Source organism: Vidua chalybeata, chromosome 24 (genome assembly GCF_026979565.1).
Source record: "Vidua chalybeata isolate OUT-0048 chromosome 24, bVidCha1 merged haplotype, whole genome shotgun sequence".
Taxonomy (NCBI): Eukaryota; Metazoa; Chordata; class Aves; order Passeriformes; family Viduidae; genus Vidua; species Vidua chalybeata.
Window position 1 is genome coordinate 2,998,153 of NC_071553.1, and position 12,764 is coordinate 3,010,916.

At 42.1% G+C, this 12,764-nt stretch overlaps 1 protein-coding gene across 2 annotated transcripts in view; it reads left to right on the top strand.

The window, feature by feature from the left end:
* TRIM33 (tripartite motif containing 33) overlaps positions 1 to 12,764 on the top strand; it is a 42,777-nt gene that overhangs the window by 16,096 nt on the left and 13,917 nt on the right. For both annotated transcript variants that reach the window (XR_008434780.1, XM_053964152.1), the window contains exons 4-11: positions 535 to 667; positions 4,384 to 4,500; positions 6,686 to 6,800; positions 7,693 to 7,839; positions 9,076 to 9,193; positions 10,523 to 10,770; positions 11,020 to 11,184; positions 11,979 to 12,179. Coding sequence is in view for 1 of the 2 variants with exons in the window: in XM_053964152.1 (XP_053820127.1) it covers positions 535 to 667; positions 4,384 to 4,500; positions 6,686 to 6,800; positions 7,693 to 7,839; positions 9,076 to 9,193; positions 10,523 to 10,770; positions 11,020 to 11,184; positions 11,979 to 12,179 (1,244 nt within the window). In the remaining variant the exon portion in view is untranslated. The remainder of the gene's footprint in view (positions 1 to 534; positions 668 to 4,383; positions 4,501 to 6,685; positions 6,801 to 7,692; positions 7,840 to 9,075; positions 9,194 to 10,522; positions 10,771 to 11,019; positions 11,185 to 11,978; positions 12,180 to 12,764) is intronic.

Below are 12,764 nucleotides of genomic sequence, written 5' to 3' on the forward strand. Positions count from 1 at the left end.
ATTTGGGAGTTTAACTCTTAACACAGGCAATGTTTGCTTTGCAGTTCCCACTTCAGCTGTGTTTGACTAAATGAGGTGTTTGAAGGGATAAGCTGGAAAAGCCATGGGTTAAAAAGGATTTAAAAAAAGGTTAAAAAGGTTTGAAAGGTTTGACCCATCCTTCAGTGTGTCAGAGGTGAAATTATATGGAATTAAATCCTAATAAACACATGTACACCGTGCTGGTGTTTGTGCAGTCTTACAGGGCTTTTGGGTGCTCATGAGAAAAGATGAATTCCTCCTTGTCCTTGAATAAATAAGGTGAGAACAGCTGTTAACCACTGGCACTGTAAATCAGAGTCATGAGGGTTGGGAAAGAGCTCTGAGATCATCAGTCCAACCCCTGACCTGATGCACTCACTGTAACTTCAGCCTGAGAGCACATCTGGAGCTGCCTTTGCAAGTTCTTGGTTGTTACTGGAAGTTACTTGTTTTGCTCTTCAGATTGTCTAAATTTTATTTTAAAATGCGCAAATGGTTTATTTTTAAAAACAGAGGCCGTGGGAGCATCTGGTCAACGTCCTGTTTTCTGCCCTGTCCACAAACAAGAGCAGTTAAAACTTTTCTGTGAAACCTGTGACAGGCTGACATGCAGGGACTGTCAGTTACTGGAACACAAAGAACACAGGTACAAACATTCCCATGTCTTATCTCCTGTGCTGTGCTGTCTCAGAGGATGAAGTGGCATTGATGTGAGCTGCTTGTGTTGGAAATTCTGCTGCATTTGCTCCTGAACTGATGGACTGAACCCATCCCTTGCAAAGGAGAGCCTGTGTGGAGTGATGGAAACTTGGTCAGTTGGTTGAGCTTTGTCAAGTCTCTTAAGATCAGATGTGAACCAAGATGGGCTGAGGAGGTTTGGTGTGGTTCAGGTGTTAATTTGCCTGGCAGTTCCCAGTGCTATCACTGTGGTCAGGACTTGAATGGAAATTCCTGCAGCCCTGAACACCTGGTGCTGTAAAAGAAGCAAAAGTGATAGAGTGAGTCATGGGTGAGGTAATTTTCTGAAAGGGCATTTTTGATTGTGCAACAGTCTTTAGGGGAATTTTGTAAAGGAAAGTCTAAATTTTGCCTCTTACATTAGAATATTCTTCTTGTGCAGAGGGGGAGAATGCTTTTGGGTTTAATTGGTTAAAAGTTGCCTCATTCCAGGTAAAAAGAAATGCTGGGTTTGCCTCTGCCAGAAAAAAAGTTGGAAGCCCTTTAAGACACATTCCAACTTCCTGCTCTTTATCAGCTCTGTTGTGCAGTTGTTTGAATGTCTGAACAAATAATTTTCAGTGTTATAATAGAGAATCTGGGGATAATACATATTTATCAACCACTGCACCACTGCTTTTCCTTAACTCTTCCCTGTAAAGGTGTAATACTGAAATTAGTGTTCAGTTTTTCTTTTTTTTTCTTCCTTTTTTTTTTTTTTTTTAAGTTTTCTGTTTTTCTCAGAGTAGTGATTATTCTCAGACTGCTACAGCAGCCTCTGGAGAACTTTTACATTTGAAATTATTAAAATATTAGCACCCTCAAATATTCCTGCTCTGTTCTTCCATAGGCATAAATATCCTGGATGACTCCCTTGTCACACAGGGTGCTCTCCTGGGATATATTCACTAATTTGGTCTAGTTGGTTTCTTTGCATCTGTTCTGTGCATGTTTCTAATGGATTAACAGATGGATCTTGTCCTCCTTACCTGTGCTCTTCCAGAAGGAGAATTCATTGTTATTAATGTGCTTTTTTTTTGCAGAATATTCTTTCCATATGGTTCTGTGTGCAGGTGTGAATTGCAGATGATTAAAGCACTGCTTTGTCTGCCTGAAGTACAGCTGAGATTTTGTGGAGAATCATACCAAGTGGAAAAAGAATTGATTTTAATCCCCTGTTTTCTTATTAACTGAAATCCTAATAGTTTACCCCAAAGGAGGGTGAATCACCATTTCAGTACCTCTATGGTCCAGTGTTCAGAGTTTTAATCATAGAATTCCAGAATGGTTTGGGGTTGGAAGGGACCTTAAAGATGATCCAGTTCCACCCCTGTCAGGGGCAGGGATTGCTGGGGATTCTGTAGAAAGCTGACAATTCTTTTAGCAGCTTGATGCTGTGAGATTCCTCTAATTTGGGTAGTTTCCAGTCCACACACCTGGGAAGCTGGAAGTGCAATACTGAAAAAAGAAAAGTATTTTGGCTGTAGCAAGGGCTACAGCAAAATTTTAGCAGTACAGTTCAGCAGTATTGAATGTAGATCTTTCATTTCTCCTTCAAGTGGAAATACAATTTCAAATTTAATGAAAATAATTTCAGAAATTCAGCAGCTTCCAAACATTTCAAATTTTGCTGTCTTTGGGCTTTAGGAATGCTACTTTTTTGTATTATAGTATCTAAAAATCCTATGCTGCTGTCTGTCTGCAAGAACTTTAGACTGTTCTTAGAAAAAGGAAAATTCCAACACTGAGATTGAAGAATCTGAACTCTTGGAGTTCAGATTTCTTTTGGAGTTCAGATTTCCTCTTAGAGTTCAGATTTATCTGTTGCTGGTACAAAGTGAATTAAGAGGAGTAGAGTTGTTTTTGTTGTGAATGATGTTCTTTGTCTGAGTCCCTGTTATCATTGTTGTGAGTCATTTAAATAATAAAAACTGTCTTGCTGTTTGATGACAATCCAGACAGCCTTTTGCTGTTGCATTGTAATGTTCTACATTGTGACAGAAAACAACAGTAATTTCTTCTTCATTTTCTTTGGAAGATTGTGCAAGTTGTTTCTAATGCACCTTACAGAATGCTTCATTAATTGCAGCAATTTTCTGCCAATTTGAATATTGGGAAAACATTGCCAAGGTGTTCTGGGACCTTAAGTTTTCCCTGTTGTTAACAAATTACATTTCAGAAGCATGAAGTTGATTTATTGCCAAGACAAGACTTAGCAAGTGACTGTTAGGAATCCTGGATTTTGAGCAGTTGATGAGAAAACATGGAAATTCATGGAGCTGCTTTAATTCCCCTTGGCCATTTTCAGCAAAGGCATTTTGCTTCTGTGGCATTCTCAATTCCAGTATTTTAGGAAAAGGCACCTAATCCTGTTATTTTCTCTCAGTGTTGGTACTTACCCTATTTTCAGATGAAGTAATGGAAAGTACCTTTGATAGCAGCTATTTAATTGAAGAGCTTGGAAGGGAATATTCTTCACTTGGAAGCAGCAGAGGTGGAAAAAACTTGAAGTTCTTTAATAGGGAAATTTTCTTCAGATTAAACTAATGCAGTCAAACATGAGCAGTTTAATCTTTGCTGGAAAACAGGGGAATTTAGGATAGTTCAGGGGGTTGTTTTTTGGTATCCTTTAATGTGTGTTTAAGCTGTTGATGATTTATTAAAGAAATCTGGATATTGATCTAGTACCAATGTCCAGCTGTGACGGACAGAAACTAACAGTTTTAAAGTTAGAAAGTGTTTGTTTATTGTGACACCAGGCAGCGTGTGGGACAGCTCCCAAATGCACACTGCACCTTCCCAATGATTACAGAGTCCTTTTATCCACACCAGAATTGAATACCCAAAACACAAATACATATTCATCATTTAGTACATCCCATTCCTCGCTTCCTGTGCTAATCATTCCCAAAGCCATTAAGCATGCAGAGTTTGTTCCTTGAGATGGGTGGGTGGTCCCGTTCATGGGGAGGGGTCCCAAAATGAGGAAGTAAATGAAGTCTTCCTCATTCTGCCCTTTCTGCCTTTTCAATGCAAATATGACAAATGAACCTTGGTAGAACTCCCATTCCCTGTCTTCAATTGGTTTCAGAGCAGAGGAGGCCCACAATTGTCTCATGTTCCTAAAAGCTGTTTGTCAGTTTCTGTATTCCTCATTACAAACCCAGCTAACGAAACATTGTGCTGACAAGCAATCAATTATTAGTTAATTACTAACTCTTAACTTCATCAAGGCCTACTCATTTATTTTAATTAACTCTAGTAAGGCTTATCTCTAACTAAGATCTTAGCTCCTCTAAAATCTCTAAATCTCTTAAAGTTTATGTTTCATTGATGCATTTTCCTCATCAAACTCTGAGGTTTCTGATCCATAGCCTGCTGTCCTGGGAAACGAGGCAGTGCATCCCTGTGTGGTTGGAATTGATCATTTCCCACAGAGCTTCAGTCTCCTGACCAGTAGCACTGGTCAGATACTCAGAGTCTGATTTTTCTCAGTGTTTTTTTTTCTCAGTGCTTTTTCTGAGTGATTTTTTTTTTCTCAGTCATATTTTTTCAATATATCATGGCTTTGCAGCTGAACTGGGAGCCCTGAGTTCCAGCCCACTGGCCCTTGGTAATCAGTGTCTTCTCTTGCCTGTTGAAAAGGTACCAGTTCCTGGAAGAAGCTTTTCAGAACCAGAAGGGTGCAATTGAGAACCTGTTGGCCAAACTTCTGGAGAAGAAGAATTATGTAAATTTTGCAGCTGCCCAAGTTCAAAATAGGTGAGTTCCCCAAAATGTTCAGCTATTACATTGCCTTTTTAGTGAGTCACAGTAAGATGAATGGTGGCACTAGAATAACACACTGGAGTTAATTCTGTATCTTAATTACTTTTCATCATGTTTATTTGCCCCTACAAGACTCTGCATCTCTTGGAAGCACTTACAAGAACTAAATGTTAAAGATTATGTCTTTTGTGACAACTTTGAACAGAACCAAAAGTGTGCCACATTCATTACACTTTGGGGATGGGGGAGAAAAAAAAGGAATAAAAAAGGCAAGAAAACCCATCCTGTAATTTCTTCTAAGTTAGCTCCAGGTGACAGAATGGTTGAAATATTAAAATATTTTTATGTTTCATAGTAAGGCCTTTGATAACTGTGTAACAAAAACTTAGTGTGAATTTGAATAGGAAATTGTGGTTGGGGTTTTGATTGGGTTTTTATTTAGGTGGCTTCACTTAAGATTTCCAGGGTTATCTGAAATTCAACGTCACGTTAAATAGCAAATCTAGAGGCAGAGGGAGCACGTGATCTCTGCTGGCTCTGCTCCCCCTGGGGTGACGTGGTTGTGCTGCAGCTCAGGGAATTCCACCCTGATTCTCAGTGGTTTTGTGAGCCTTCTGCAGCTTTTAGGTCATTTGCAAAATGACACATCAGCTGGGGGTGGAAAGTACGAGGGCAGGAGGAGGATGTGCAGCAGAGAGAAAGAGAAGTTCTGATGCAAATTTTTAACTCCTTGTGGTGCCATCTATATTTAAAAAAAAAGCACTGTAAGGGAGGAAGAACATACAGCATGACAGAGGCAAATGTGTGAAGAGGGAAGCAATGAAAATTGGTATTTTTATGTGCTGATTTTCCATGGAAGTCTTTGAAAGGTCCCAAAACACAACACCATTGTGAAGCATGGAAATGTTACACACTTGAAGAGACAGTCACATAGGCAATAATGAAACTGAGAGCTCAATAAATGTCACAAAACATTCTCTCATAAGAATTCCAGGCCAGGAATGGGTGATGGAATTAACACATTGTAATGGTGGGGTTTTTTTTGCCCAAGAGTTTCTGCCTTCAGTGAATTCAGTGAATTTCTGCAGCTGGGATTGAGGTGTGTCAGGATCTCAATTTTCTGCTGAGCCAAGTGACAATTCATTCCACTGCTTTGCTGGTGTGTAGGACACAAAATCCATCAACCTAAAAACTTCAGGGCTTGGGAAAAATAAAGGTATTACAATTTTGTTGTCAGTGTTGGCAGATGGTAGAAAATCATCTGTGATGGTGGAGCATTGAAGTGTTGAAGGAACAGCTCTGCTGGAATAATTGTTGGGTGCCAAAGCCAAGGGTGGATGCCATGGACTTAATGAAGGGTTGGTTGGGTGATTTTGGGAGTAGGAGACCAGGTTGTGCTGTCATGAAAAACCACGTGTGTCCCAGGTGCCTTAAAGGGCTCTGACCCCAGCAGTGTTCATCATCAGCACTGAGTGTTGGTCCTGTGGCTGAGTGACATCAGATCCTTGACCTGGCAGCAAAAAAAACCTCTCCAAGAAAGGACAATTCAAGCCTTCACATTGGCTCATGGCAAAGAATTCTGCTGCAATGTGATCTTGTTAGATTAAGGCAGTGTAGGATCAGATTAATCCATCATTTCCATGAGTTTAAGAAATGCTGTATTTCAAATTCTGTGGCCAGAGCTCAAGATGATTTGCTTGAATCTGAAGAAGCTGGATATGCACTAAAACTGAGGAAAAATGGCAGTGATGAAGAGGGTATAAAAGTCTGACAGCCAGTAGTATTAAAGCACAAGAGAATAATCTAAACTAATATCAGGCACATCATTAGTGAAATGTTTTTCCCTTTATTGTGTATTAATTACAGATCTGCAATAACTTTTTTGTTACAAGGGAGGAATTAATTTGAAATTCAGGGTTGATTTCTGGTTAATATAAATTATCTTAAAAGTTTAAAACATCAGATAAAATTTTTCATAGTGACACAATTTGGATATAAATTTATAAATGTACATAGACACATGTGGTTGTGGCTGGTTATTTCTCTAAATTTCTCTCTATAAAGTGTGTAAACTACAAGGACTTTCCTATTATTTAAAGTAAAACAAGTTGTAAGTTTGTATTTGGCAGTGAAGTGTAAAGTGACTGACAATCCATTGCTTTATTTTTTGTTCTTTTAGGATAAAAGAAGTAAATGAAACCAACAAACGAGTAGAGCAGGAAATCAAAGTGGCTATATTCACCCTCATCAATGAAATCAATAAAAAGGGAAAATCTCTCCTACAGCACCTTGAGGTACACTTGAAATGAAAAGCAATGGTGGTGTTGAGTCTCCAGTCCCCTGTTGAGGGGAAACATTTGAAATGGTTTGTTTGGTGTGACTGCAGGTGTTGCAGACTGCAACTGCCTCTGAGGGATGTGCTGGAGTTAAATCTCTTGTTTGTCCTCTCATCAGAGCCCGTGGCTCCTTCAGTTTTGTGTCTGTGCCTCATATTCAAAATTGGGCTCATTGTAAAGAAGTGGCTGAAAATCTCCTTTTCATGTTCTGTTTGCCATATTTCTGTATTTAACATAATGCTAAGGCATATATCATTTAATAATTTCCTCAAAAAATCTTTTTAATGTTCACGTAAGAACAGTCAGAGCAGTCTCTTGTATTTCTACATGAAGGTGTAATGCTGTATTTAAAATTGTATTATACAACTTCAGAGGCCATGAGTTCAAGCATCCTTTCCAGGTGGCATGTTCTGAATAATTGCATTGTGACTTCCATTAAAATCCGTGAAAATTTTATCTGAATAGAGGAAATCTATTTTATCTGAGTAGAGGAAACCCCTTGTAGTAAGTTGGTTCAGTGCATATGGCCAGCCTGCCATGAAAAATTTAAGATCAGATGAATCACAATAGATTTTTTTGTGGTTAAGGAGCAATTATTTGGCAGGGAAATTGAATGTTCCTGGAAGAATAGAGTAACTTGATCATTAGTAAAAGAAATAATGCAAAAATACATGAATTTTGGCTTTTCTTATTTACCTAGCATTTATTAAAATTTCCTGGGGATGTTTCCCTTTTGATCCAAAACCTGCCAGCAGTTTGCATTTTCCTCCTACATCTGAAGCCCCATCGTAATAAATCACTTTACAATTTACAGTTACTTCATTGTGATAGAGTCTCTGTTTCTTTGCAGAACGTAACAAAGGAGAGGCAGATGAAGCTGATCCAGCAGCAGAACGACATCACTGGTCTGTCACGACAAGTGAAGCACGTGATGAACTTCACTAATTGGGCCATCGCCAGCGGCAGCAGCACTGCCCTGCTCTACAGCAAGCGCCTGGTGAGGGGCACCTGGGGCTGGGGATGTCCTGAGCTGCAAGGGACTCACCCTCAGGGATCATCCAGTGCAGCTCCTGGCCCTGCCAGACCCCCCAAAATCCCACCCTGGGCATCCCTGGCAGCGCTGGCCAAACGCTCCTGCAGCTTCGGCAGCCTGGGCACTGCCCAGAGCCCTCTGGGGGAAGAACCTTTCCCTGGTACAACCCCCTGGCACAGCTCCAGCCCTTCCCTCAGGTCCTGTCCCTGCTCACAGAGATCAGAGCTGTCCCTCTGCTGCTCCAAGGAAGAAGCTGCAGCCCCCAGTGAGGCTCCCAAAACACAGCACCGTTGTGAAGCATGGAAATGTTACACACTTGAAGAGACAGTCACATAGGCAATAATGAAACTCAGAGCTCAGGAAATGTCACAAAACATTCTGTGATAGGAATTCCAAGCCAGGAATTCCTCAGGCCCTTCTTCTCCAGCAGAACAAAGTGCCCTCAGCCACTCCTCATGTGGCTGCACAGACCTGGCTGTGCAATTCTGTCCCAATTCCTGTGTCCAGAGAGGGCAAAAATTCCAATATACCTGGAGTGAGGTAAAACACAAAGTCAAGTGTTGGTAACCACAAGGGTAATTCACTTTTTTTGACATGAATACCCCCAGTTCTACACGTGCAGGCTGTTCACCTGTAGGCCCAGGGGTGTGCTCACCACTGCTGCTATCAACCATCACTCTGCCACCAACTTTGCCACTCTGGGAACATGTCCTGAGCCACAAGCACAGAGGGACAGGGGTCACAAATATATCCAGAGTAAGATTAAGACACAAATGAGGTCAAATGTTGGTAATCCAAAGGATACACCCAGTTCTGCCATGTGGGTCCATCATGTGGGTACCTTCAAGTTCAGATCTTATAAAAGAGCCAAGCAACTGTGCAACAGTTCACTCTTTACCATGAGGGTTTAGGGAGTGTTAGTGTGGAAGGAATGGGGTCAGCTCTGTGAAGGCACCTCAGTGTTTCACTGGAGTCACTGCAGTAATGTCGTGGTGTAACAGTGCTGCTCTGCAATCCTCAGAGTAAAGTTGTACAATGTGGGATTTTCCTGACAAATTGAGAATTTCCCAGGCTATGAACCAAACTTGCTGCTGCCAGTCCTGGTTGGTGCTCCGTGGCCTAAACTCTCGGGGTAGACACACACCTTGTCTGTGTCTCTCTGTGTCTCTGTCAGCAGCAGAGTGTTTTGTTTTCTCTCAGATAACGTTCCAGCTGAGGCACATCCTGAAGGCACGCTGCGATCCCGTCCCCGCTGCCAACGGAGCCATCCGCTTCCACTGTGACCCCACCTTCTGGGCTAAGAACGTTGTCAATTTGGGTGAGAAAACTCTGCTTGTTTCATCTCTGATGCTGGGAAAGCTCTGTTGCATTGGGGGTGTTCATCCAACAGGGGTGAGTGCAGTGCAATGCATCTCTTAATGCAGGAGACAAAAACTCTCCTGACCATAAACTCTCATAACCCATCCAGCCCTGCTGATCCTCCTTACCTGCTCTGTTCTTTCTATTAGCAAAGCTTTCTCTAAATGGATATTGTTTTCCAGGATAAAATGGATATTCCCAATGCAATGGGTATTGTATTGGGACTGGTTCTAGGAATGGCCCTCATCACAGAGTGGTTTGGGTTGAAAAGGACCTTAAAAGTCATCTCATTCCACCCCCTGCCATAGCAGGGACACTTTCCACTGTCCCAGGTTGCTCCAAGCCCTGTCCAACCTTGGACACTTCCAGGGCTGTGGCATGCACAGCTTCTCTGGATTGGACACTGGACCTGTGCCATTTCCAGTATATTAAATATAATCACTTAGAGTTTGCAAAGTACAGGTCTGGGATGAGAGAAGAGGGCAGAGTGCAGTGAGACAGAGATACCTGTTAGCACCTGCTTGTGAACTTCTCTGTTGGATAAAAAATTCATGGAAAATCTGATAAAAATAGCAGCTTTTGTGTTTACTCACTCCTTGCTCTGAGTCCACCATCCAGGTTTGGGTGTTCTTGTCTTCAGTCAAGAGTATTTATTCTCTGGGGCAGACAGGAAGCAGAAAGGAAACCTCCAACCTTAGTAAAAAGGGACGTGCAGGTTCCCTTGAGTACACATTCACAGTCAAAAATCAGCATTTTGCCTTTACATATAAAAACAGGACAGGAGTTACCTGGAGAGGCAACATGGTCCATGACATTGCAGCAAGACAGGACTTGCTTGTAGCAGAGTTCTGTGTTATGTTTGTAGAACCTGTTCAAAGTCACTCAGTGGTGGGACACTCGGATATCTCTTCCCAGGCTTTGCTTCTTTAGACATAGAAACTTTATGCTCAACGTGTTTGTTTTCTGTTTTATTTCTCATCTTGTCCATTTCTTGTGAATGCAGAGAAGTCATTCCTGTCTGCTGTGGCTTTTAGGCTGTGCAGTTCCAGTTCTTTAACTCTTCCCTCACAGATCATATTTTTAATTTTGCAGTTAGTTCTTGTAGGCTGAGTTCTCTTTTTGCTTTTATTGTGCATGGTTATTGAAGACATAAAGAGCTTAAATCTTAACCTTTCAAACTTATATTGCTCTGAGAAAACTGCATTAGAAACATCTGAATATTCCACATATGTCAGCCTTTGGAGGATGATGAGATCTAACTGTTGATTGCTTCTTTGGGTTTTTATAGGTAACCTGGTCATTGAAAATAAACCAACCCCTAGTTACACTCCCAATGTAGTGGTTGGGCAGACTCCTCCAGGAACAAACCACGTCAGCAAAGCTCCAGGACAAATCAATCTGGCCCAGCTTCGACTGCAGCACATGCAGCAGCAAGTGTATGCCCAAAAACACCAGCAGCTGCAGCAGATGAGGATGGCCCAGCCATCCTCTGCATCCGTGCCCAGGCAGAGCAGCCCCCAAGTCCTGCAGCAGCAGGTGAGTCCCTTATGTGTTCTTATTTCACCTTCTTTCACTTTATTTCACCATAACACTGAGATTTAAAATTGCCCTGTCAGATCTAAACTTACAAAGCAATTTATAAACTAAAATCTTCTGAGATTTGAGATACTTTAATGTGACAGCTCTTGGCTTTGCTTGATGTTATGTTACTACTGCTGTGGAAAGAGATGGGCTTCTTTTCTCTGTGTTAAAAGCACAAATTTTAAAAAACCCAAACCCTTGCAGCCTCCCAGGTTGATCAGCATGCAGACCATGCAGAGGGGTAACATGAACTGTGGGGCTTTCCAAGCACATCAGATGAGAATGGCTCAGAATGCTGCTCGTATACCAGGAATCCCACGCCACAATGGACCTCAATACTCCATGATGCAACCTCACCTTCAAAGACAAGTATATCCTGTGTACACGCTTCATTTGTGCCATTGTGCCAGCCTTTCATTCCAGTAGATGGTACCTCCAGCTGTAAATGTGTTTATCTGTCCCCCTGTAGCTCACAGCTACACACATTTATTATGCTTCTTTTCCATGTTGCATTACTGTGCTGTGACAGTTTTGCTGAACGTAAGGAAATTCAAACCTTAGGGGTGGAAATGAAATGTTTGTGTTGCAGTTTAGTTCTGGGAAGCAAAACATTTCCTTTTGCACTTTTCAGTGGCATTCAGCTGAAAAGAACAATCAGAGGTTTCTTGGAGAATAGTGAGGAGTAGTGAAGTTCAAAGTGATGTAGTTGAGGGGTTTTGATTAAATCAGCTGCTGAAGTGGTTTTAAATTCACACCTGAAGCATTGATGCAGAGCTCTGCATGCCATTAAGAATAAAAATCCTTGACAATGCATGTTAATGTGACTGAAATATCAAAAGTGACTTTATATTACTTGAAACAGTTGAAAAAAAAAATCAGAGATGTACGCTCTAAAGCTATCTTTGGAGGAAGTAGTTGCTTTAAGAAAACACCGCTATATATGAAATAACTTGGTGGAAGAAGTGCTGTCTGTTTAAAATCGAGCCACGTGAAGTATTTTTTCCTTTCCAAGTGAAGAAGAGTAGCAGTTGCTCTGCCCTCAGTGCTGGCAGGTGCTGTGCTAGCTGTGCTGTGAGTTGTGCCCCGCTTGGGTTGAGGTCCCTCGCAGGGCAGCGGGAGCCGCGCTGGCCCCGCGACCCAGCGCCGTGTCTGTGTCTCCCCAGCACTCCAACCCCGGCCACGCCGGGCCCTTCCCGGTGGTCTCCGTGCACAACACCACCATCAACCCCACCAGCCCCACCACGGCCACCATGGCCAGCGCCAACCGTGGTCCCACCAGCCCGTCCGTGTCGGCCATCGAGCTCATCCCGTCCGTCACCAACCCGGAGAACCTGCCCTCCCTGCCGGACATCCCCCCCATCCAGGTCAGTGCTGCTCCCTTCTCTCTGCTTTTGTGGCTGGGTACCAGGACTTGGCCAGGGAATGGTGTAATTAGTATTTAAAGTTGTGGAATTAAGATCTTCAGCCCTTCTCTTAGGTGTGCAGCTGGTTTATCCGTGACCTGCTCCACCTGCTAACCTTTAGATTAATCAATATTTAATGTGGCCTCTAGTCCTGCAGTGCTGCAGTGCTTTTGTGGTTAGGTACCAGGACTTGGCCATGGAATGGTGTAATTAGTATTTAAAGTTGTGGAATTAAGATCTTCAGCCCTTCTCTTAGGTGTGCAGCTGGTTTATCCATGTAGGGCTGACCTGCTCCACATGGTAACCTTTAGATTAATCAATATTTAATTTGTCCTCTAGTCCTGCAGTGCTGCTCTGCTTTTGTGGTTAGGTACCAGGATTTGGCCATGGAATGGTGTAATTAGTATTTAAAGTTGTGGAATTAAAATCTTCAGCCCTTCTCTTAGGTGTGCAGCTGGTTTATCCATGTAGGGCTGACCTGCTCCACATGGTAACCTTTAGATTAATCAATATTTAATGTAGTCCTGCAGTGCTGCTCCCTTCTCT